This window comes from Struthio camelus, chromosome 1 (genome assembly GCF_040807025.1).
Source record: "Struthio camelus isolate bStrCam1 chromosome 1, bStrCam1.hap1, whole genome shotgun sequence".
In the NCBI taxonomy this organism is placed as follows: domain Eukaryota; kingdom Metazoa; phylum Chordata; class Aves; order Struthioniformes; family Struthionidae; genus Struthio; species Struthio camelus.
The window spans coordinates 101,168,904-101,194,797 of record NC_090942.1 but is presented as its reverse complement, the minus strand read 5'-3'; the positions used below and the strand labels follow the sequence as shown (position 1 = coordinate 101,194,797).

The 25,894-nt window shown below is 38.8% G+C and overlaps 1 protein-coding gene across 2 annotated transcripts; it reads left to right on the top strand.

Annotated features, from left to right (window-relative positions):
* The first annotated feature begins 1,559 nt into the window (after positions 1 to 1,559).
* Positions 1,560 to 25,451, top strand: CD47 (CD47 molecule). Of its 2 annotated transcripts, XM_068908023.1 has the most exons (11): positions 1,560 to 1,922; positions 5,631 to 5,978; positions 10,647 to 10,736; positions 13,423 to 13,524; positions 13,901 to 13,993; positions 14,510 to 14,605; positions 15,909 to 16,001; positions 17,484 to 17,515; positions 19,855 to 19,879; positions 20,573 to 20,600; positions 23,041 to 25,451. In XM_068908023.1, the coding sequence occupies exons 1-11, from the start codon at positions 1,877 to 1,879 to the stop codon at positions 23,060 to 23,062; spliced, it is 975 nt and encodes a 324-aa protein (XP_068764124.1). In that variant the 5' UTR covers positions 1,560 to 1,876; the 3' UTR covers positions 23,063 to 25,451. The 2 variants fall into 2 exon arrangements, with proteins under 2 accessions (XP_068764124.1, XP_068764131.1); XM_068908030.1 differs by lacking the exons at positions 19,855 to 19,879; positions 20,573 to 20,600.
* The last annotated feature ends 443 nt before the right edge of the window (positions 25,452 to 25,894 follow it).

The window sequence follows — 25,894 nt, the reverse complement described above, 5'->3', positions numbered from 1 at the left end:
GTGTGTGTGTATGTTTAATGTCCTATTTTAATGCTTTATTACCACATCACGTCTGAGAAGAAAGTGTACATTTAGGGTAAAAATATGTATAGATCCAAAATTTTGAGGTCACTTCTTAAACAGGAGGGTCCTAAAAGGGGCTATTTCTGATGAATAAACTTCTGTTTTATGGTCAACTGTGTATTATTCTACATGAAGGAACAAGCTAAAGAGAGCGTTTACCCTTGCTTTTAATTGAGAGGCAACAACAGATGAGCAGAGTTACAGTGGTCTCAGGCAACTTAACAAATTCTTTTGTGTTTTCATCCCTTTTGCAATTTCTTCCATGTTATCTAGAGAGAATTATTCCTCATATTTCTGTAATAGTTTCATCATTAGCTGTTTTGCGCAAGCAAACCGAAAACTATCAAAATACCAAGTGCTTTGGCATTATTGGTTGTTGTGAGAACCCCAGCTATCTTCCTCCTGGCAGGCATTGCTTGGCCATGTGAAATGAAGTGCTGCTGAATCAGTCTTCGGTCGTCCTCAACCTTTGTGGAGAGTTTCAGATGCCGGAGTTTTTCTGCTGCTAGTCAGTGTTTTTTTCTCTTTTCACTTCTTGGTGCAACATCTGAATTCAGAACAAAGGCTTAGATAATCTACAGATCGCGCTGTGAACATCTCATTGGCTTTACAGTCTTGTGGGTCTGCACGCAAGAAACAGGAAGCGGGGGAAAGCAGGCTCACGCAGATTTTAAGTTCTGCGAGAAACGCAAACGTCATTGGGCAGGAGCGAGTTTTCAATATGGCTTTTAGCTACAACGAGAAAGACTTCTCTCCCTTCCTCTACGTTATTTACAAGTAAAATGTAAGGTGATTAACCAGAAGAGAGGATTGAAATAGCAAACGTGTCATTGCTCCCCTCCCCTTCCCTCCCTTCTGCTGAGTATCTGTGCAGTCGCGTACTCTGGGTTTCGGGCTACGCTCACACAGCTACTTCCCCACTCAGCTGCATGGACCTTTCATACAGACTCAAAAACAAACAGGATAGGCGTAAACATTATTTATGAAGGAGAAGCCTTCCACAAGGGGGTTGCTTTGCTACTGCGTTTAAAAACGATCAAACTACGATGAAATCATTTTGGAAAAGCAGAGTTGGCAACAGCGCTGCCAGGGCTCGTCTTTCACCGGCTGGGCACCTTTCCCCTCACTGGCCTCAGCCGTTTTATTCGGCCGTTACTCAAAAAAACAAACAAAAAAAACCCATGACTTTTGGCATTGTGTAGAAATGCTATATATATAAATATATATATATATATGTATGTATGTATACACACACACACACACGTACATATACGACCATCTAGTGTTTGAGCTTCGGGGTCAACGAAAATACGCTGTGATAACTACTTAAAAAAAACACACACACACACACACAAAAAACAAGGTCTGCCTGAGCCATTCCTGCGGGCTATTTCGGTTTCTCTGGGCGGGTGGCCAGGAAGGCAAAGGGACCGGGTCCGGGGCGCAGCGCAGCCAGCAGCGGCCAGCCTCCTGCCCAGCGCAGGACCCGGCTCCTTCCGGGAGTCAGCAGGGCCCAACCACCCCGGGGACCCGCCGCCGCCGCCGCCAGGTCCCTCCCCCGGCCGGGTAGCGCGGCGGCCTCTGCGCCCGCTGCCCGAAAACAGCGAGGGGGGAAGGGAGCCGCCACTCAACGGCCGCCCGCGAGCCGTTTCCTCCGTCACTACCCGGCGGAGCGGCCGCAGCCAATCAGCGGCGGGACGGCGCCTCCCCCCCTCCCCCCCTCCCCCCCCGTCTCCGCCTACGGCCGCTGCGGCGACGAGCGGCCGAGGCTGTGGCACGTCCTCGCTGCGCTCTCCGCCGCCGCCGCTCCGCCATGTGGCTGCTGGGGGCTTGGGTGCTGCTGAGCGCCGCGGGCGCCGGTGAGTTGTCTTCGCTCCCTGCCGCGTCTTTCCGACCCCAGCGGATGGGGGGGGGGGGGAAGCAAGGACCGTGACACCTTCCTCCCCCCCCCGCCGCTCTTCCCTCTTCCCCCCCGGGGTTGTGGTGCAGGCGCCCTGCCAAGCCGCGGAGCGGCCCGGGGACGGCGAGGGAGGCGCTCGGTGCGCCTGTGTGAGGAGAGGGAAGGAGGGAGGAGAGAACCGGCTCCCTTCGGCCGGTTCCCCCTTTCAGACCGTTGGGGGCGGGCCTCGCCCGGGGGGGGCGGCCGGTGCCGCGGAGCTGCGCGCGGGGAAGGGGGTGGAGGGAGAGGGGGAGGGAGGGCGGCGCGGAGCGGAGCGGCCGTTGGCCGCTGCCCGCGCTGCCGTGGCGGCGAGGGGAGAGGCGGGCGGGGTGGTGAGGAGGCAGGCGGCGCGGCGCGGCGCGGATATAGCTCCCTCTGGTTGCCTTGGGAGGTTTCCAGCGCAATGGGTTGTCGTAGAGCGGAGATGTGACAGCAGGCGCGCGTGGGGCTGCGGGGGAGGTGGGCTGCTTCTTGCCCCTGCGCCGGGCCGCCTTCCTGATCCTGCCGCGGCTTGGGTTTGGGTGGGTGGCGGGGTCTTTGGGAAGTTGTGGGGGAAGAGGAGGGACGTTGCGGGCGGGGCCGGGATCAGCGCGAAGAGCCGTGTCTTTTTGGTCGTAGCAGCGTTAGGGCAGCTTAGCGTTGTTGTGTTTTCTCAGGTGATCGAACTGGTGGTCTGCTATACGATTTATAAGGTTGACAGCGATTCCCAGTATAAGAAGTTTGGGTATCGTTGATGTGTAAATGGCACCTCGCAATCTAACCTTCTATTTTCCCTGCCTGCAGGAAGATGCTCGGTTGGGGGGGGGGAGTTTAAAATAATTCAGATACTTTCACTGAAGTGCAAGGGTTACCTTGTTCTTAAACCCATAGGGAGGGCCTCTAAACCTACATGTTTAAAGCCAGTATGAAATTCATCTTTGGGGTCCTGGGTTAGAAGCAGCTAGACTTAAATGTTGAGTGCCCTAGAGTCTTTTGAATTCAGTGAGAAAGAAATGCAAGTATTCAGCAGGTCTAACTAGGAAGTTCAGCTGATTTTAGACGTTGTACAAATTCCTGAACTTGCATTACTTACATCGTTTGAAACAACTGTTCTGTGGCAGGTTCACAATTGCGCATTCTCCAGAAACAAATTTCCCAAAATCCTTATGATAAGGCTGTGAAATGGTCACCTCTGTGTGTCCGAGTTGATAATCCGTGAGAAAGTTTGAGGTTAGTAGCCCACTGCCTGCAGAATTTGGGAACCATTGCATAAAGTCATTCTGATGACTTCCCCATATCGCCAGAAGAACGTCAGAAGTTGATAGCAATATCATATGTAGCAAGCAATCAAGTTCCACTGAGTGAGGTAGTAGGTAGGTAACCTCTTTCACTAACGTAGTTAGATTTCAAAAGGACAGTACCTGGCAGATACTTGTCTCTGTGCTTCTGTTGGTGACTGTCCAACTTGCTCTTCTTTCCCCAGTGCTCTGCTGGTGGAGCAGTTCACGTTAGTACTTCTTACTTTGCTACAGGCAAAACGTGCCAGCTCTCATAGACAGCAAATTGATGGAATCAGTAACATAGACATCCCCACCATTCGATGCGGCTCGTCTGCTGAAACTCCTTCCATTGACACGCTTAGATCTAGAAGCGATTATCTATCGTTCAGCTAGTTTATAATCCTTATTTTTTAAACATATGAATAGTTGTATTTTTATATTATTTTTATGTTGAATCACTACGCTGTAAATGTTGATGAGCTTAGTAGTAGTGAGAAAATAATGACTTTTTTTGCTCTTTTTCTTTCAGGATGGTGTTTTTTTTTATACGCTTTGGTAAATATTGAGAAGTATAGTTGCTTTCTTTAATTGAAAGTCAGCATTTCTGAATGAAATGGAGCTAGTGGAGAATGAATTGCTCCTACAAAGTATAAATGTGCCAGCTCTAAAGAAAAAGGCGAAAAGAAAACCGAAACCAGAAACTTTTACTGTAAGATAGTGTCAAAATAAAATGTGAAATTTATTTCAGGAGAAAGAACCACTGAAGCACTATAGTTTTTAATTTTGTGCATTTATTTTTATGAGCCTAGCTAAAGGATTTTAGAAGTAATTTTTACATATTCTCTGATCAGTGTTTAGTTTGGCATTTGGGTACCATTTCCCTTTGTTCTGCTTTTATTATTTTTATTTCTTGAGGCACAATTTAAAAAATGCAACACAATGTGTAAACCAGAGACTAATTCTGTCATACAGTGCTGTCATGCATAATACATATTTTTAAACATGTGAATTATCAGTAGTCCCACTGAAGTCACTGGATCAACTCTAGTTTGTAAGTCTGTGTGCTTACAGTATTAGGGGTTGTGTTCTTGTTTTACAGTATCTATTTTTTCCTGTCTCTGGTTTTACTGGGGGTATAATCAAGCTCTTTGAATGATTAAAGTCACTGGGACTTTTGGGAGCTATAGCTATTAGGATAATTAATGGTGGGACTAAACTATGATTTTGCACAAATGATGAAAAATACAGAAAATAAAGAATTGAAATCCTTCAAACTTTGCAATCAGGTTAGTTTAATTACCTTCTTTCTTCAGGTTCCTGGTTTAATTCTAGTACTGACGTTAAAATTGTTGGTGTTCTTGAGAACTGACGAATGGATCTTTCTTTTAGATAGAGTCTCAGAATTGGTTTTAGCAGTTTCTTGAAACAGTGATCAGTAATATTGTTTTAGAACAGAGGTGCGAGATGGGAGAGAAGGGGGTAAAAACCAGCAGTCCTAATCAAAGTGATAATATTATGTGATGTTTTTTCAGTACTTTCATTGAATGGTATAGTTAGTAGCATTAATCACAGTGGTTTCTAATACAGGATGTTTCTTGTTGCAAATTCTCCATTTCGATTCTATTGTCTATATACTCTAATAGTAAATCAGCAAGAATCTTATTTAGCCTGTATTATTATGTGTGCACTTCCCTTATCAGAAAGGAAAAGGAGAACTTGCAAGAAATATATGCTACGGCTATGGGGATTTGGCTCCATCTTCAGAGTTCAGAAGGAACAAATGACAAATCTCCATTTTGTAACTAAGCTGTCTTACCTGCCTTCTCTAGGAAGTGTAGAAGTAGAATTTCCAGCAGAGTAATTTTTTCCCTGTGTCCTTCACAAACTATAAGGGATGCTTGTCTGGAACTGACAGCACTCTACCCCCTTTTCTAGATAACTGTATGACCAGTAGCAAAAATCTGAACATCAGTGACACTGCCTGTGCTTAATGTTACGTCTATGTTTTGCAGAAACTAGGCTTTAGTGCAGTGTTTTTCTGCGTATGGCACGCATTTTAGGGGAAGTGTCCAACTGAGTTTCAGCACAAAGTTTTACTACTGTTTTCTGTTTATGGTAGGTGGTAGTATATGTATGTTATCTAGATGTGAGAATGAATAAATCTGTGTAAAGGGGCTGTGACAGAACTGTAATAATACCTTTTTTGTTGCCCCTTCAAAGCCTGATGTTCTGTTTTGGGGCTTTTGCAGGGGAGTTGGTTTTGTTTTCCCAAGCAACGTGTTGTAATTTTTTTTTTCTTTTCTGTTTCTTTCTTGTCTTGTATATTAAGGAACAATTCTGAATGTGTTAATTTTCATTTTTCTTTCTAGGTTCTGCCCAGTTGCTGTTTAGTCCAACTGTGTTTGTTGAAGGAAATATCTGTAATAAAAGTATCCTCTTACCTTGCATTGTGACTAATCTACAAGCGAACAATAAGCAGGTCATGTATGTTAAGTGGAAAAAACAAGGAAAATTATTTTTTTCTTTTGATGGAACACAGCAGACTGTCAAGGATCCCATGTTTTCATCAGCTAAGTTAGTATCTGAATTGGATTTACCCAAGGGTGTTGCCTCTGTATTACTTGACAAGGAAGAAGCAGTTGCTGGAAATTACAGTTGTGAAGTGACAGAATCAAACAGAGAAGGAGAAATTACAGTTGAGCTTAGGAGCGGTACAGGTAAGTTGTCTACCACTGTTTTAGAACCTACTGGGAAAGAAAACAAGCAAGATCTTATGGGAAAGAGAAATAATGAATATGACAATATACTACTTGGAATTGAAATTGCCAAGAATGAAGGATCCAGTTCTTTAGTGTCTTCTGACTTAAATGCTAATTTTAGTTATTTTGTATTAAGTTAGAGGGGAGTGCTTCTATAGGAAAGGGCTGAACACGTTTATTGATTGTATACTAATATCTGAGGATCATTTGTCTAATACAAAATTATGCTTTCTCATATCTTTTAGGTTATATAGTTGGTGCTACTTTCAGCACCCTCATGTTATTATGTTACATACTGAAACATGCTCCTAATATCTTTATAATACTGAGATGTATACATCCATAAGCTGTTTCACAGTGGCTACAGAGACTTTTTTATTTAAAGAATTACATCTTACATTCTTTAGCTATGCTGGAAAAATTACAGATAGAAATTTTGTGCAAGAGTTCTAAAATTTAATCTAAAAGTATGTTTTTTTCAGTGAGGTTGAAATCGCTACTGCCAGGTGGTAACTTGTTAATGTTGCCCAGCATTAAATGTCTTTTTTGGACAGACAGTGTTAAACCATAATAATGGTGACTAAGTGATGAGTTTTCTCATTTAGTAAGCCATTTTACCTTGTCTTCTTGTCAGAGGCAGCCCATATGCTTCAGCGCCTTACCTATTGAGTGGTAGGGTCTGCTATACCTGTACAGTCTGTCTAGCATTCTGCAGAAGCGACAGTTTTACTGAATGTGTGCATGCGTACTGTTTATCTGTTCTGCGCAGTAGACTTGATTCTTGCTTCTGGAAAGTTCCTCAGAAGCACTGGATATGTTACAGGTACCTAGCACACGAAATCTCACCTATGCACTGTAGAATTGTCCCAGGAGGTTTTTGCTATCGTTTGTCATTAAAACATTTCAGAATATCAAACAAATTGTTGCTTGTATGCTGCTGCAGACATACCTGTAATTCACAGTTGGCTCTAATTATTGAGTTAGCCATACACCCTGCAAAACAAACATGATCCTGAGGTGGATTGAGAGGGATACAGCCACTGAAGGAGTGAGGATACTACAAAAGTACTGTTCTTAGAATGCTGCCAAAAAAAACGGAAAAAAGAACAGGCAGTTTCCTTCCTTCTGTTAAGGCTTCCTCTCAAGCTTTACTCAACCTTTTCGGATGATGTTTTTGTCATTCGGTGTTCAGCTCTAGAAGAGGAAGCAAGGCCTGAAGAGATAGTAGAATCAAGTCACACTTGCAAATAAACTGTGCTGTTGTTAATGAAGGTTAATTGAAGAGTGGGTGTTTAGGTGTTTTTTTCAAAAGGTCAATAATTATAGTAGTAAAACATTTTATATGGTGCTGAGTAGAGTTCTACTCTTGTTTTTTCTTTTTACCTTTCTCAGTATTTAGAACTCTAGCTTCGAAAGACTGCGTAAAGACTGCAAAACAAAAAACTGATGTAATTGTTCTGATTTAATTTTCTTGTTATCAGTTGCAGCGAGGAAAGAACCTCGGCACCGGAGGAGAAATGTGGTTGGTGAAAAATTTATAGTAGTTGAGATCAGGTTAGATTTGAGAGCGTATGTTAGAAATGTAACATCTAATCTTATGTTTGAGGGCTTAACTAAAGGTAAAACAGTCATTTGTTCTTCCTTCAAAATTTTTTGCATAATTTTTCAGTGTGTTCTCCAATGTTCTAAAGAGATTCTGGAGACTGTGTTAATTCAAGGAAGTGTAGCAAGAGAGTTTTAAAAAGGGTTAATGAATAATGGAAGTCCTGTAGCAGTCTTTACTCTTATCATTTCTGAGCAGTCAACTCATGTTATTGCTAGTAATATGTTCCAAGTGATCTTTTTGCAGAGGTAATATTATAAGAGCTAACTGTTTTATAGCTCATTTTAGATTTACCTAGGAAATCAGTAGCAGAGTAAGGATCATATCCATGTCTCCTGACTTTTACACTTCTGTGCTCACCTTTGGACACAATCTTTCCTGATCGAGTATCTTACTAGGAACGGGAGAGTTAATTTGGAGCTGGTTTCCTTCTATTGGCTCACAACATAGTTTTTTTGGCCAAGAGTTTACTTTACTGCTCTGAAGCACGAGAGCAAGGGCAATGTGTTACCAGGAAAATGCGTTCAGCTGTTCCTCTTGGAACATGCAGGTTGCATGTACTGGGAACATTGCAAGTGTTTCCATATACAAAGAAAGTGCTTTTACATTCTGAGACTGGACCACCTTAACTGGAGGTTCCATGTTGAATGCTGAACTCCTAGCAGATAGCAGGCTTTGTGACTGCTCTTTGTGTTCAGAATTCCCGATAATGTTATCTAGAAATGCTACAGAGGAAGCAAAGCTACTTTTCAGTTTGCAGATACTTTCAATTCATGAATAATTCTCAGTTAAATCAAGCACCATCATTAGGATCTGCCTATAGGAGTCAGCTTATCCAGAGAAAGACAACTGTGTTTTAAAGTTAGTATGCAATACTAGCTGCTTTTTGGCAAATACGGGTGAAAACCAATTTATTAAATTGGGTTTCTTTCGGTGATGAGGAACTCTAGTATCTCCTCTAGTATCTTTTGTGATTTCCTTTTATTTGTGTTGTGACCACAGCATCTCTTCTATGACCCTGGAGGAAAGAAAACCCATCTATTGTGATAATTATGTTTCACAGCATCCACATTTCCATCAATTCAAAACTGTCAAACAAATGAAGCGTTGACTGCAGTGCTCATTTCTTGGAATCCTTTACCAGTACCAGTTTTTCTGACAGTTTGTTCTAGCACGGACTGAAGTGGCACGCTTCCTAGGCTTAGCTTGCCATCTCCTACATTTGTATTTATATGTACTTTTCCCTGGCTCGTTATAACTACAGACCCTATTTCTTAAAGTGGCCAATAGTCCTCATGAGTAATGCTAAATGTTTTTAGAAAGAAACATTTTTGTAGCCTCTTATCACAAAAGGGTGCAGCTTAAGAGTAGCAATAAACACGGGCCACAAACTCACAGTCCCGGGTTTGTGATTGGTTTGGGGACTAACCTGTGCACCTGTGCAGGAGTTAACAGTGGATGTGCGTTGAGCTCCAGCTGCCGTGGCTACATCCCTACTAATATATGGGAGCAGTTGTTTGACCCTGTGCTGAATTGTAGCAGATGAATAAAACTCCAATAAAATGCCAAACTGACATTATAAGAATTTCTTCATTGGGTTAGATCTGGATATAGATGCTGGGCGAGAAAAGTGAATGACAGATCTTGAGCCGGAAGACAGATGTAAACAAGAATTTGAAAATGTCACATGTAAAGAGAAGAAGGCTTCTTATAGTATAAGGAAAGAATGAGCCTCAAGTACAGCACACCTGTAGTTACATCTAATCTTTAGCATCCTTGTTCTGAGTAACCTGGAAAAGTTGTGATGGTGATGTAGCTTTAGTTTGTAGTAGTGTTCATTTGGGGGCAGGGGAAGGAAGAGGGATACAAGTGTAGGAAGAAGTATCCTCTTGTCATGAAGTAATGCTTTCCTTCCTTCTAGGCATTAACATCCTTTTAGAAAAATGAATCTTGACTGATAGTCTTTATTACTAACAATAGACAATTGAGCTGACCCCATTAGGTAAAGTCAAAATTCTTCATTTCGGTTTTACTGAAGCTTACTTTCTATGGAATGCATGAACTTCAAACTCTCTTCAGCATACTTGGCACTGAAAGCTGTGAGGTATTGCTACTTAATTCCATGTTTCTGGAGCTGCAGATACAGTTTTTATGTATAGAGGGTATATATGAGTAGTATACCTCAAAAAGAAGATGAGAAATTTCTTTAGAAGTAAGTGTGGAGGCAGAAGAACAGTGGCAAGTATACTGTAAGAAAAGGTGGACTCTGAATTCCAGAGAATGAATCTACATAAAGAAAGTTATGAACAGAGATGCAAGGATCAACTGTATTTTCTGGTTCAGTGGGGATATTTTAGGAATTACTGCATGCATGCTGGAAGGCAGCTTGCATGATCCTACAGCATGGGTGACTGGGCAGCCTAAGGCATCTGAGATGCAAGGAAAGAAAGCCAAGTGGATGATGGTGGGGAGACATAAAGGAGAATGTGTGATTTCTAAAATTAACAAAGCAGTGTTTTCCTCTCACTTAGCTCCTGTATTCTATATCACACATCTGGATTTGTTTGAGTATATTCTAGTAGTAGTATAGTATTTGGAGGCAAAATAAAATAACTGAAGAAACGCCAAAGTGGACTTCACAGATCATGCCACCTTCCCTGATAAGCCTGCATACACTGCTTTGCTAATCGGCTGGGCCATACGTAGTTCCAGAAGCTCGCTAGCTTGTACTGCCAGACAATAACTTAGACGCATCCTCTGCTGCTCCGGAGATTAAGATCTACAGTTAGGAAAATGTTACAGTAACTAGAAATGCTGAAGAAATAGGCTGCCATTCACAAGATTAGAGTAAAAATTCAACAGGTAGAAGTCATAGCTTTTATAGCATTAGAAGTTTTATCAGACTAACCATTAAATATAGTATTGAAAATTCTAGAGTATAGCCTAAAAGGAGCGCTAAATGTAAAGCTAATAACATCAGTTTTTGTATTCTTTGTATCATTTTTTTTTTATTTATTCCCTAGGATCGTGGTTTCTTCCAGTGGAAAGTACTTGCATCATAGTGTTGCTATTCTTAGCTATTGTTTTTTGTTGGGCTCAGTTAAGTGTTATTGGTAAGTATTGACCTTTTAATACTTTACAACTGTTGATTTTGCTCTAAAATCCCTTGTACCAAAGCAGCCATGTAAAATGAAAGGTGCTGCTTACATTTGAAAGATGTGCAGTAGAATTGGTCTGGATAATGCAAAGAGGTGTGTCTGTTCTGTCAAATAACTTGGCTTTTGATTTGCTGTGGAATCCTCTCCTGAAGATCCACAGTGCATTATATACGTTGTTCACATATGGGCATTCTTTTGAAGTGAATCAACTAATACCACGAGAGGCTGAACTCAAATACAGTTCTGAGGATAGTTCGTAGTAAGCACTGTTTCTTACAGGCACTGTCAGTAAGAGTACACTGAGCTACACTCCTGCCCTGTGTAGCTTTCCAACTCCATTTCAGCAGGCTTTGCTCTCTTTCACAGTCTCTTTCAGGGCATGTATTTTACTTTTTTTTTTTGGCACAAAGTTAGAAAAACGCTGGTCTGGCAGGTTACAATAGTACTTGCAGAGTTTGAGACCTTTGAACTGAAAAAAAACATGACCTCATCAATATGATCTGTGTTTTGAGGCAGTTTGTGCAGTGTGGATGCAGACGCTAATTTGTAGGTGGGGCTAGCCCTGAGCAGTGGAATCTGGATCAATCAGCTCTACTTTGCTGGAGGCTAGGGACTGCTTTGTGGGGTTAAGATTTTCAGCAACTATATGTCTTCCTGTGAGATACAAAACATGACCTAGACGGTCTGTGTTTAGAGCTCAATCTGCTATGTAGTGATGTTTCTGTTGTCAGTGCTGTTGCAAATGATAAACTCTTCTTCATGAGTGTGTTTGTAGATTATAATTTTTGCAGGGTGTAATTGATGATGTCTGTGGTCATTGATTAGAACAAGGAAACATTTTTTTACTGTTGCCACACCATGACATTATCGAATCATACTGGAAACGGAAACATATTTCATTTTATGGTCATAAAGTCAATATTAGAGAAAGATGGTGCTCTCTTAAAGTAAAATAGCGCATTAGATTTTTCGCACTAGCTTAGTTTAGTCATAATTTAACACTTACACCAGTGATCTTATTAAAAATTTTTAGAAACAATTCATTCAGCAGCATTGGACGTTCTTAGGCATTCCTCATGTACTAGTATCCCTCATGTGTGAGAGTGCTTTGTATCCTAGTCTGGTTTCAGATTGTTCCCTGTAGTGACATATGTTATGTCTGTATTGGTGATTTTCAGCCTTTTTCAATTTGTGAACTTCTGAACATTTTATTTTTACAGCATTAGTGTATATAAGAAGTATCACACTCAGAGCATTTTGTAGTAATCAGTTACATATTCAGCCATCTAAATGTAATATTTTTATTATCTTTTTACGAATCTCTAAAAGTGTTCTGTGATTCTTCAAAGGTTCGTGGTCAGACGTTGAAAACAAATCTTTTTTTTTTTTTAATATTTTTGTTTCTGTATGTTAGATTCCTGATTTTCATTGTTTATAATGGTTTAAGACTAACTTGTTCAGGAATTATCATTGCCTTGTATTAATATCCAGAACTTGCACATTTTCAGCATTTGATAAGATAGTAATAATTGTCATAGAAAAGCACTATTGTTTTATAGGAGTAAGTTGAGTCTGCTTGGATTTTATTGTGCCTTTGCACTTTATTGCACAGTCTTTGACTTCACTGAGGAAAAGTAGGCATGCTATCTCTAACTCATACTAAATTTGGGTCCTATTTTTTTAGGCAATATGAATACAATGGAAAATGAAGTTTTAGTTAAAAGAGAGGTCATTTTGTAACCCTTCAATAGGGTAGTATTAAAGCTTTTTTGCGCATGCCCTCCAAAATATTTAGTGCATTCTGGTGATGTGATTTTTTTTTTTTTTAAATTTGTGTGTGTATGCGTGCTAATGCAATGTATTTTAAGTATGATGTTAATTCAATAAAAGTCCTCATTATTCTTTTTGAAGTTACCTCTTGTTGGTGACTACCAATTTACATTTTAGTTCAACATAAACCGTGGTTATTGGAGATTTTCTTCAGAGTTTTCAAGCTTGGAACAAGCTATGCCTTTTTTGACTTAGTTGTAAAAATACATAAGGCAGAAACAAACACAGCTAGCGATTACAATGCATCTGTAATATGTCTTCTATTCCAAAGGCCCCTAAAGTGCTGCTGGTTTGAAACCCTCCGCTGGAATCGGTCATTTTTGAGATGGCGACTATTTAACAGTGCGATTTTACTGCAAATTAGTCCTGTGTATGACTTCTGAACATGTAAATCGTCTGTAATGTACTCATCCTCAAAGCATCACAATGAGAGGGGATCATCACCCTGTTCCTGTGGGAACTGAAATGAATAACAAATTCTTTATAACACTATTTAAATATCAGTAGCACATCTGACTGAATTAACTTGTATCATATCCCAAAGTGATTTTGAAAGCATTTGGCCTGGACTGATAGAAGGCAGGATTAAGAACTTAACACTAAAGCACCAGTGTCAGGTTTCATTGATATGCGTAAGCCATATGATATGATACTAACCATATCAAACAATGAAAATAAATGAGATCTTCTGATTTTTTTTGTTAGGATTTCATTTCTTGACAGCAATTGTAATCATAAGATCTGTGTGTTCTTGTGAGAGAATCTGAATGTCTGATGAATTTCCTCTCTCTGTCTTCATTTTGTATTTAAGCATCAAAAGCTGAAACTGTACCTCAGAAGAAAATCGGCATTATTATAGCATGTATCATCCTCACAGTTGTTGCTGTTGCAGGTGTTATTCTTTTTGTAGCAGGTAAGTTTGATAAAATTGTCTTTCTAGTTGATGGGAATAAGAGCACAAATCAACCTGTGCCCTAGTTTAAGAGGTTAATTATTATCACTTACTAATTTTAAAATAGAATAAAATTATAGAATGAAATAAAAACATTATGATCTTCAAGCCATCTTGAGGGCCATGGCCATAGGGAGATAGAGACTACAAATTGACTTCTATTTTCTGTCCTGCTGCCTCAGGTGAATATCAGAGGCTAATGAGTGACTTCTAGAGCTGAAGTGGGATTTTTTGAGGACCCTAAAAGTTTGTTGAAACTGATGATTTACTTATGTTGCTTGTGCTTTATTCCCTCCAAGGTTTTCTGTTTTACTAATTTACATACAAATGTTTGCAGATGGCTATACTTCAAGAAGTCGTGCTGGACTTGGTTTAATTGTAGTCCCTACTGTGATTTTAATGCCACTTCAATATCTTCTATTTGGAATGGGTGAGCATTCACTGATTTACTAGCTCAAAAATATACTGATAGATGCACTGAGGGCTCCCTCCCCCAATTCACATAACCTACATGATATTTTCCTCTTTCATAATTAGGTGCTGCAATAACTTGCTGGGTTTCTTACCTTCCTACTATCTCAAAACAACATGTTTATCCTGATTTTGTTTGGCTCAGGTGTTGCAGGGAAGAAGTATTAGCTATCTACTTGGAAAATGGGATTTAGTGTAGAGTGTCTAGGTGTTTCCTACTCCTCCTTTCTGGGTCTTGGAACTGGGATGAATAATTAACTTTCAAAAAAATTTTTTCTTTTTTTATGCTAATGGTTTTCATATAACACTTCAAGGGAAAAAAGTGACTTGCTTAGCTTGTTTTGTAAACATACTTCTTGGCTGAGTCTGGAGTTCAGGAGAACCGGATTCCTAGCTATGTGTGAATGATCTAGCTTTCATTTCCCTAGAGTTAATCTTTAAAAGTTACAATTTTCTTTCTCTCTCCTTTTTCCAGCTTTGAATAGTCTGTCAAAAACAGCATATGCTCTGATAGGTTTGGAATCTCTCGGCTATATAACTGCTGTGACTGGTTTTGCACTGTGTGTCTCAGGTAGGAAGTTTATCTTCTGTAAAAGTTTGTTTTTACCTTTGTCTGCACCTGATGGGAATGTTATCAACACCTGAACGCTGCGAGAATGATTTCACTACATTTGTGTTTTAGCAGTAGAACTGTTATTACTATGTTTTCGGACTGCTGTGTTAATGCTCTTTTGTCTGGTGAAGGAGGAATAGCCCAAAGGCATTATTACACCAGTTTCATTAGTATGGCTGTGTCTAGCGTGACTGCATCCTATGAGCAGATGCCTTTGAAATCAAACAAACAAAAAAACGAACAAAGAAAACCACCTCATACACTTCTTTAGTCGGCTCAGTATTGCAAAATAGAGTCACCTCAAACTAGTATCGACCTTTATTGCTACATTATTCTTACAGTAGCCTACAGTATTGAAAAACAACAACAACAACAAATAGAGCCGTAATCAGTTTCTAATGAATGTTCAGATGGATAAATCTCATGTTAATCTCTATTTATACATGGGTGATAACTGAGTTGCTGGGGAATGCATATCATCATTTAAACAATGTAAGAAGGCAAATGCACAAACAGTAAATTAGGAAGGAATCTTGAACTGTTGAAGTCCAGTAGTGGCTGGCATTTTGTTTCAGCCTTGAAAAACAATCCCTGTTGAAAAGGAACACCAACTAAACACAGCACATAGCTGTGTTTCTCCCTTTTGCCCTTTCCCTTGTCCTCTCCTTTCCTTCTCCTGATGAGCTCGCAAGTGGTTGCAGGGATTCCACGTCCCAGGAAACTTGGATCGTAAGAAAGATCAGAGAACAAGGAGTTTCTGGAATGGGATCTGGCTGGGTTGTAGTAGCCAATTTCTGCTCTGGGATGTCATTGTGAACTTGGAGCATTCCTATTATCTTTGGCAGATTTGCTTCGGGTCTTTCCTCATATTCTTCTCCCTTCTTCCCTTTTTTATATCCATTTTTTCACTGTTTTATCAATAACAGTATTGTGTTCTGTAACCTAATACCATTATAGTTTTAAAAATTGAGATTGAAGAAGTAAGCTTAAATTTAAAAATTAAATAATGAAATGATGTCTTCAATTGCAGTGAATGACAGTAGAGTATTACAGCTCAACTGTTACCAGGATAAATCAGTAAAAGCCTTTGTATAATTAAAGAACGTATGCAGAAATAGTTCTGGGATAGCTCTGAAAGATAAATCAGATCACTTCTGTTTTTATCAGGCTTACTTATGTCAGTGTTCAGTTCTATCTGAAAATAAATATGTGTGCTTTAACTTGTGTCAGATGATATTTCTTTATATCTTGTTTTTAACAGCCTGTCCTGTGTTACATGGGTCTGTTGTGATCGCTGGCTTAGCTATTATGGCTATTGGAGCTTTGCTTAGTCTGGTTTATGTGTGTATTGTGGGTAAGTAACACACAATACTCTACATTAATTTTTTAACACTTTAATGAAATATCCAGAGGAACAATTTTCTGTACTGTGCTTTCTGGAGGTACACATATCTTATTTAAACATAAGGTGTGATCTCACAATTACATAGTGTAAAAAAAAAAAAAAATTACTGAAAAGTTAACTGTGTGTATGTATTGGCTTTGTTTCACGGAGACTGTGGGGAATCTGAGTGCAGAATTCTGAATACAGCTCATCATAATGATCTGTCTTGAGGTCAACACAGACAAGTTTCTTAAGAGTGTTTAAGCTCTTTAAAAGTTGCTGCTTCTAAGCTGTGGAGTTGCACAGTTGCCTAGCTGAGGCAAGGAACTGAAAGAGCAAAAGGAATTCAAGGATTCTATAGAGGGGTTTGTGGGACGATGCAAACAAAAGCTTATTGCAGATACGCTCAGAATATGAGTTGAAAGAAGTAAAATCTGCCTAATGATTTCCACTGGTTATATGGAACTTTTAAAATTAAGTGTAAGAAAACTAGGATTTGATAAAATGAAAGGACTATGTTCAAATCTCCCTTTATTAAAAGTAGGAGGAAAGAATAGCAATACTTTGTTTCAGAAACCTGTGTATACAGCTGATCTCAGAGAGAGGAAAGGCTTAAAGGATAAAAGGCAGTCAGGCCTGCTAAGTAGGCAAAAAGCATGTCTCTAGGCTGACGTACCACATTGTAATGCTATGTGGACTTTATAGTTTGGGTCTGAGAGTGGGGTAGCTTTATTTGCTTTGAGCTGTGTTTGAAGGCTCTTCAGTCAGCGTGTTACTTTGGATACAGAACCATAGGATTGAAGATGATACATTGCTTCTGGACTCACACTGACTTATGTACAGTGAGCTCAGGGTTGTCTACATTGGCATATGCAGTCTTCCAGGTTTAGCATGTGCAATCCCTGTGCGGGTATGGGAATTCCATTAAAGAAGAAATTAAGGCAGAAGGCTCAATATGAGATGGATGGAAACCCATCAAAAATGCAGCAGAGGTGAAGCTAGCCTTTTAACGAGGATACAAATAATTTTTATGGACTTTGAGCTACTTGTTTACACTTCTTTGAAACTATGTAGTAACAGTCTGCATAAATCTTGCAGTTGTATTTTGGTTATGCTGCCTGAAGAGGTTGACCATGACTATAATGGGTAGATTCCAAAACACCAAACAAGCATAGAACCGAGTGCAGCAGAATTCATTTATGGAGTTAAATGCCTTAACTGTGTTAATTCACAGATTGCACATTATAAGAATATTCAGGTCCTAAACAGAAGAATGCTGTTAGACTGTTAGAATTTACAGGTCATATTAAGTAGTTTTGGGTAAGGAAAGCTGCAGTTTTGTGTGTTATTACTGTGTTCCAAGTTTTATTGGTAGATACTTAAATTCCATTGGTCGTGAAATTTATTCATCTTTCTGCTCGCTTCTTAATTTTCTCTTGGTAATTATTTTAGGTTCCAGCATAAGAGATCATCATACTCCAAGGGTAAGCTTAAAATTAATAAATTTGGGGTGACTAGATGGCTCAGGGGATTGTAGTGAGATACTGAGCCTTTCTTCACTAGTTCGAATTCAGACCAGGTTGGTAGCAAGCAAAAGTTCTGGCTGTGTAACAAGTGTCTCATGTTGAGTGAGTTGGTGGTCTTCACTGTCCCTACTGAGTGTGTCGATAGTACTGTAATTGCCACCCTAGCAGCTGGCATACCTAAGAGCTACTCCAACTGTTGTGCCCAAATGGAGTTTCGAGGGCTGTCTCAAAAAGGTAGTGGGTGTGAAGGAAATTTTGATGTTTTTTACTATGCACTCTTTTCACATGAGTTTGTAAACACTTTTGGTTAATGTCTTTTTTTTGTTAAGGCGAATGCAGATTACTGTTTGTTTTTTTTTTTTTTTTTTTAATATAGGTGAGCTATATAAAGACTAAAACTTAGTTTTTTATAAAGTTTTTTTACTCCAGAATTCTTTAATGTTCTCTTGAATTCCCAACTATGCAAATACTGTTGCCTTCATTATCCATTCCCTTCCTCCCCGCCCATAGTGTCCCTTAATATTGATGAGACCATCTGAAAGCAGAGTGTCTGTCTTTAGGTCGCACAGAATAAATGAAAAGTACTTGGGTTTTTTTAAAAGACAATTTTTCAGTCAGGTTTTTTGATTCTAGGGTAATAATTCCTCAAACAGTCATTTTCAAAGACTTACACTGTATTTTCTAGCAGTCCCCAAATGTGAACAGCCTGTTTTCTGGAGTTTTGCAGAAGCAAGTTAAAAGGCTATAGGAAATCAGTAAAACTTCCTTGTATCCAGGAAGCAGGAGAAATGCTAAGTCATCCCGTTTCGTGGCTGCCAGACATCATTTGAAACAGATTTATCCCTCTGTCTCCTCTGCAGTCCACAACTGTAGAAAGATGATTTCTAACAGTGGGACAGGAGAGCTGACCACAGCTAAGAGATTTTTCTTCTGCTTTTTCTCATCCATTTTCGTTTTAAGGAGTAATATTTCAGGGAATTGGCCCTACTTAGGGGAAGAAAGTGTTAAGTAAGGGCTGAAGCTTAAAAAGGAGGAAAAAAAAAAAAAGAAGAGGAGGTGCACAAAGTCCATTCCATTATAGAAATGGGCTGAGAAGTGTATTACAGAAACACTTTCAAAATGCAATACTGCCTTTAAGTAGCATATTCATGTTTACTTGTAGAACGGAAGAAAAACAGGCAAGGAGAGATCTTTTCTTCCTATTTTAGAAGAAGAAAGCCTTGAAATGTGAACCAACATGCTAAACTTTTGTGGAACTCCTTTCTCTTTGAGCTATTCTCTGCATGAGCAGGTTTTACAGTGCAGCAAAGATTTGAGAAATAAACAAGTGGTTGCAATTTAGTAAGTAGCACTAAACACCATGGTAGTGCATGAATTGGAGAAGAAAATGAAATCTAAAGAAATTTTAAAACTTGGAGGCTACTGGGAAGTTCAGCCTCTAAAAATCTGTGCATTTTTGCAGCTGCAGTTATTTGAGGGTCAAATGCAAAGCGTTCAGGTGACAATAATTTGTGCCCATGAACTTGTGGGAGGATATAGAAAGGAAGTCATGGAAAGATCTGGTGGAAAGTTAAGTCTCCTAATATGCTGGTTGTTTCCATCAAAGACTATTTAGCATATACTGCTGTACTTCGAGGTGATAGAGAGATGTGAAGTACTTTTGAAAATACATTTTTATTCTGTGTAATCTAAAGACTAAGGAAAACTTGCTGTCAGTGGACTGTACTTCATTTTGGCACTGGGGCACATTTAAATTATGACTTGTTACTTTTTTGAGGCTGAGGGGGAAAAGGTGCGTATTTTGAAATCTGTTAATCAATTACCTATTAAATTCTTAACACATCTGCAGTTTGCTTGTGTTCTGATGATTGCCTACCAGACTAAACGCACAACTACTTGGTACATCTCCTTCTGAGGAGATAACAGATTTTTGGTTTGGTTTGGTTTGGTTTTTTTAGTCATGCTATTTTATTCCTAACAACTTACCAGGTTGCAGAAATAATCTGTTACGGTACTAGTTCTTAAAAGTAGTATCTGCATGCCTTTTGCTGCCACCTAGAGGTATTGTATCTGGGAAAAATTGAGACATAGTGGGGAAAAATAACCTGGAGAGTGCAGTTACTGATTGACTTTTCAGGACTTTAGTGATCAATTTTATTAACTTTTAGCTTTTTTCATTTTTGTAGAATCACTACTTACTGTATATGTCAATTAGAGTAATTTAACTGTGGCGAGCCAAAAATAAACACGAAGGCGTTTTATACATATATATATATATATTTTTAAATGTTTTGCAGAAACCTGTAGAAGAACCATTAAATGGTAGGTGATATTCAAAATTTATCTTCTAATTAAGGGATTAATTTTGGAAATAGATCAAAAAGTAGTTCTCACTACAAGAGCACTGAGATGGCAGATTGGTATGTCAAATAACGTGGCTCTGTGAGTGAGTTAGTAAGAATTTGACTTCTCAGTGAAATTATGCCTACAACTCCTGGCATGAAGACCCCTGTTCTGCACTACTGTACAAGTGTGCCTGTTAGCCAGTGGCATTGCTTGTCTGCTTTAGGACAAATATAGTATCTTATGATGTTACAGGCACCCTATTCGCTTTGCAAACAGAGATCAACTTTTAAGCGGAAAAGAGGGACAGCTCTTTATAGCTTGTGCTAATTCTTTTTCACGATCATTTATTTCAGTGAAATTCTTGTGACTATAGCAAAATCTATCGATGTCACTGTATTCTTTAGATATTTCTTTGGATTGGGAAAACTCTACTATGATGTTGGGAAATTTTGATAGTGCTTAAGTCAGGAAAATTTACAGTGACAGAGGGGTGGCCCTGAAATACTTTTTTGTTGTCGGTGTTTTTTTTAAATATGCTGTTCACTAATTGGCATACTGAGAAGTAGTGGCAAGTTCTAACCTGTATTTTAGAATTACTGTGAATATTAACTATAAAACATTTTTTTTACTGTTTGGCTAATTACTAATCCATTTACTTGGCTTTTAAAGATGCGAAAGGAGTGATGTTAGAACGATGGTGAGTCAAAATACATCTCCAAGTGTTTATTTTAACTAGTGTATATTTGGGGGATTTTGATGTTTAAAGTTACCTGGTGCTAATAGGATGACATTTGGATTACAGTGTGGATACTGTTCTAAGTCAAATTATATGTCACTGAATAGAAAGAATAAATATTTCCTGTATCGTGCATAGAGGGGGAATATGTATTTCTAAGCAGTGATGAGAATGTGTCAGTGAGAGAGAACTGCTACGTAGTTGTATGTTTTTGTTGTTGTTTTTAAATCAAATGTGAAATGTCACATATTTTGTATGAGTTCTTCTTTGTGTTTATATTGTATGTAAGATGTATGGAATATTTTCCTGGGTGATGTGTGTTTGTGTGTGGGGAGGGTGTTGTTTTTGTTGTTTTGTTGTGTTTTTTTTTTAAATCAAACCTTCTCTACCTATTTAATTGGTGATCTCTGATCAAATGCCGCACAGAAGTGTTTTAAAAGTGGATTCTCTCTTCCCTGCACTTCAGATGTTCCTTAAAATCCCTGTTTTTTGTTAAATTGTTCCTAAAGAAGTCAGATTTACTTGTTTTCAGTGTCAGATGGTAGTGATTTTTAAAAAAACAAAACAAAACTGAACCACATCTTTCTCAAAACAATGTAAGTACTGCTTAAACAACTTGAACGTATATTTGACAAAAAAAGCATTGGCTATTAAGATTTAAAGGTGCAGTGCGTTTTCTGCTCATTGGTTATGCTTGGTGTTTAAAGTTCCGTAGTGTCCTGGCCTAATTTAAGATTTTTTTCTGATTTGAAATATCTTCAGTGCTGGGATCCTCCTTTTCAATTTTTAAATGTCCTGTAAAATGGCAACACAGATTATGTGTAAACAGAGTCTTTTAAATTTACAATAAGCCATGAAATGAGAGGAACTGTATGAACTTGAAATTCTCAAATCAGTACCTAAAATAGATAGCCAAGTACTCAAAGATGCTCAGTTCTTGCAGCTCGTAACCATCAGTAGGGTACCTGAGTTTGCCTGGTATTTTTAAACATCAGAGCATTCTCATTTAAGAGCTTAAATTTAGATGCTCAGGTTTGAAAATGAAAATAGTCTCCTATTCATGCTTTCCTGTTCATAAGCTATACTTCCTTTTATGGGAGTAGGATAAAGGAGCACTTGTTGATGCTATTGGTACTTTGATTTCTATTTGGAAACTGAGCAAGCTTACCTCAAGGTATCACTAAACCTTTAGCCTAGTACTCTCGCATCAAAATATAACATTTTGCTAGCCAGGATTAAGAGTAAGGCCACACTAACCCTGGTAATTTATTTGAAAAAAATGTATATTATATCACGTCCTGAAAGGGTGAATTGACAAGGTGACAGTAAATGAGATACTTGTTAGCCCTAATTGAAATAAGATAAGTCAGTTGATTTAAATTAAACAGGCTTCCGTACAAATACTATGTACTGCTAGATGTATGTTGCTTGTAACTACTGTTATATGATTGATCCAAATATGCCATAGGATTGTTTTCTAAACCAATGGGATCGTGTGTATTTTTTTGAGGACAACAGAGCACAACTGCATCAATATCTGCTAGATACGTTGATTAAAATTGTACACCAGTTAGTATGTTTTGAAGTAGACAAGAAAAGTAAAAGATAGTTCTTGCTTCAGAAGTGAATATTCCTTATTCTCCTTAGCAGTGCTTTGATACCAGGAAACAAGTAAATACTTCCGGGTCCATTGTGTTCTTTTGCAAAATTTAGAAGAAGTTAGATAAGGGTGCGATCAGTACAGTCCCCATTCACTGCTGAAAAACAAGATGGAATTATGCTTGGAGATGCAATTTTAATAAGTTGCCTGCTTCTTCTTGGATCTCACTCAGGCTTTTAAAAGCCCATCTCCACTGAAGAACATTCCTCTTGCCTTTTTTAGGATAGGGTTAGATGCCCTACTGCTTTTTCTGCCTTGAGAGATGGCTCCTCAAAATATCAGATTTTACAAATCAAAGCTTCTGATTCAGAAGCTGGCAGCAGGAATCTTTTAAGCGGTGCCTGCTTTCCTACCCTAAGCTTCCCTTGAAAACTCACTGACACTCTGCAGGGATAGTTCACCTGCTTAAGCACATTAGCTTACAATACGGCATGTTTAAGAAACCAGCATTAGGAGTAAGGGCAGGACAGGGCAGACAGCTAAGGTAAGGAGCCACTGTACTTTTTCCCATTCATGAGTTAGAGCTCCAAAACATAGTGTTCCCCTGTCTGTTGTGGAGAAGCTGAAACACTGGTTGCCTGTTAGTACCACTCTTCTGTGTTGTTTGGATGCTAAGCTTGTTTCCAAAAGTTGAAAGAAAATAAAGAAGCAGAGCTTTCTTAAGCTATAATTTGGATAGGTGGCACAAAATGTTCCTTGTTAAAACTCTCCCTGAATAATCATTTCTTTATTAATTTCTAGCGTAACTAAAGAGAAGAACTGAATCTGCTGTAGAGATGGGTGATGTGTGGAAAGAAATTCACCGTTGTTTATACACCGTGGCCTTGAAGATGCACTACTCAAAGAGAAGAAATTCAGGAAACTAGCTGTTTTGCATGTGTGGCAAAAGTGCTTTTGATATAAATGATGTAATTTTGTAGTCACAACAGCTGTAGCGAGGAACATGTGTGTCTACTCACATGTAATCTTTATTTTCTTTTATTATGGTATATATGATGTGGTTGAGGGTGAGAATATAGAAAGCACTGTTTACCCACCACAGGGTCTTCCTGTAGTATCCTCAGTGGTATTCTTTTCAAAACCGTCATCAGTCACCGCTTTGATAATGCGCCTGCTCAGCCCAAAGATTGCAATACCATTTAGATTGTTTTCTTTATTTGTGTGCATGGGCAAGGTGCGGTCATATGTCTGTGATAAGAGCAGGAAGTAGGGTTTGTACAAATATTTCTTTTCCGATATTCAGAACATACAGGGGAAAAAAATTGCTTATACGTGAATTAAGTAAATACGGAGTTTACTCCCAGGTCGTCTTAGGTGTTTACCTGAGTTATCCTAATTCCACAAAATTCCTCTCTTTAGACAGTGGTCATGTATGCTCTAGCGGCCAGTACTGTAGTCCAGTGAGAGAGCTCTCGGTGCCTCTTTTTGTATTCTTTGATGAATTCCTGCTCAGTTGTTAGAGCCAAATTCTGCACTGGAGTTACAGAGCATATAGCACGTAGTAATTTTCATGCTGAGTTATGATTCTTATGTTTGTTCGTATTGTAAAGTGTGTGGTACTGGAACCAAATTCAGGCTTTCTTGACTGAGTGGATTCGTAAAATACACTGATGCTTCAGAAAAGAATTATCCTGTTTAGCTTAATTTTTAACAGAGTTTTTAAATCTGTTCTCTTGAATGGAAATAGGGGCTAAATTATTTCTGACCCACATTTGTGATGCTATCATTATGTCACAAATGAAGAAAATAAAGAATAAGCAGGAGCAGCTGGTGAAAAGTAGGGAGGCTCGGTTTTCTTAAACATGTAGATAGTATAGATGAAAATCCATGTAGGATCGATTCTAGAGGATTTACTCATTCCAGGAAGCTTTACCATGTTTTACAACCTTTTTAGAGTTGTTTTCCCGAAGTATAGTTGGTTTCTCTTGGGCTTTATTTATACCTTTTATACACATTGTATCCATTGGTACTAGGATAAGATTTTCAAAGGCACAAATGTTTTTCTCCTTCTAACAGTTTAAAACTTTGTTTCGAAAGCTGTTGCCCAGCAGTAGTATAATGCATGTTTTTAAAGAGCATGCATGTTTTTCTGAGCAGTGGAGCAAGTCTCAGAGTTGGGCTATACAAACTTAAGATTCATATTCACGCTGTGGGAGCACGTTGTGGAGGTCCCCATGCAGGCTGTAGTCTTGATGCAGACACCGTGCATCAGTAATTCAACAAAATTCAATTGAGGCATCTGATTTTATAGTATTTACTCCCACTAGGGCTGCAGGACTGAACCACTAAAGCAACCTACAGTCCAGCCCTTACTAAAATGAGTCAAATTATCCACTGCGAAGAGGGTTATATGCATGATTTAAACATTTAAGAAGGGAATATGGTTTACATTGACTCCTCAGAGTTGGTCAGTGAGAGATTTCGTGTAAGTTTTGAGATCCTATATACAAATCTTTTGGTATAGATTGTTCCATAATTATTGCAGTCCACCTGAAGATGGGAGACTTTACTCTCCATTAATAGATTACAGCATGAGAATTTACCTTATAAGAAGCGTGCGGAGCTCCTCATTTGTAATTACTGATTGCCCTGGTAAGTTGAAAGTCGAGCAGCTGCGGCACGGAAAAACCCTGGAATTCTGTTGAGATATTCTGCCTTATAAAACCATGATGTTTAATAGCTTTATATTAACTACTGTAAAGCAAATTGCAGTAGAATCTGTTTTGTATCACTGTGGTGATGGGGTCAAGCCGTTACTAGGACATTGTTGAAAAATTTAGTACTCAGTGTCCCTGTACAGACTGAAGAAGAAATTATTCCAGAAATTGGAGAAACCCCCCCATGCTGTTGTGTTAAGGAATTTCTTGTATGTACAAATTTTAAAATGTGAGTTTAAAAGTCATATATTTACCCAGCCCTTTCCCACTAGTAATTTAAAACCAAAGTTGTTCATAACTGTATGATTCCATTTTTGTATGTATGTGTACGTATGTGTATGTATGTGTGTATATGTATGTGTATATATAAAAAAATTCTCATTCTGGGACATTTTAAATATCTATAGCCTTTACCCAAGAAAATGTTTTTATTTATGAAACATAATTTTGTAAATATTGTGCTAATATACTTAAAATAAAGCCATTTCAAGTTTTTTTTTTTTTTTTTGCGAGAGATCTTGTTGTTATCACATTGGACTTCTGTAACTACTAATGCAGAGAAATTCATAGTAGTAGCTCCTCTTCCACCTACCTTTCCACCCTCTTTCTCCCCGGATCACTAATTGGATATACAGTAATATTAGTGTTATTTGGATTGCTGCAGTTGGTTATGCTTGGGAGATACTCTGTTTCTCCTTAAAAATGTCATCCAGTTGGGGAATGAAGTTTGTAAATTTAAGGATTGCCATCTGATCACTTTCATTGGACTGATCAATATCAACCATCAAATGTTGTTACCAAAAGCCCCGTGGAGGGAAATACAGACTGATGAATAACAGGAGCTCCTTGTATAACTGTTTAAAACAGAAGAGCAGTGCGTATCTGTAGTCAGTCTTTGTTAATCCTAATAACCTTGAAATGACTTCTCTGTGATAAGA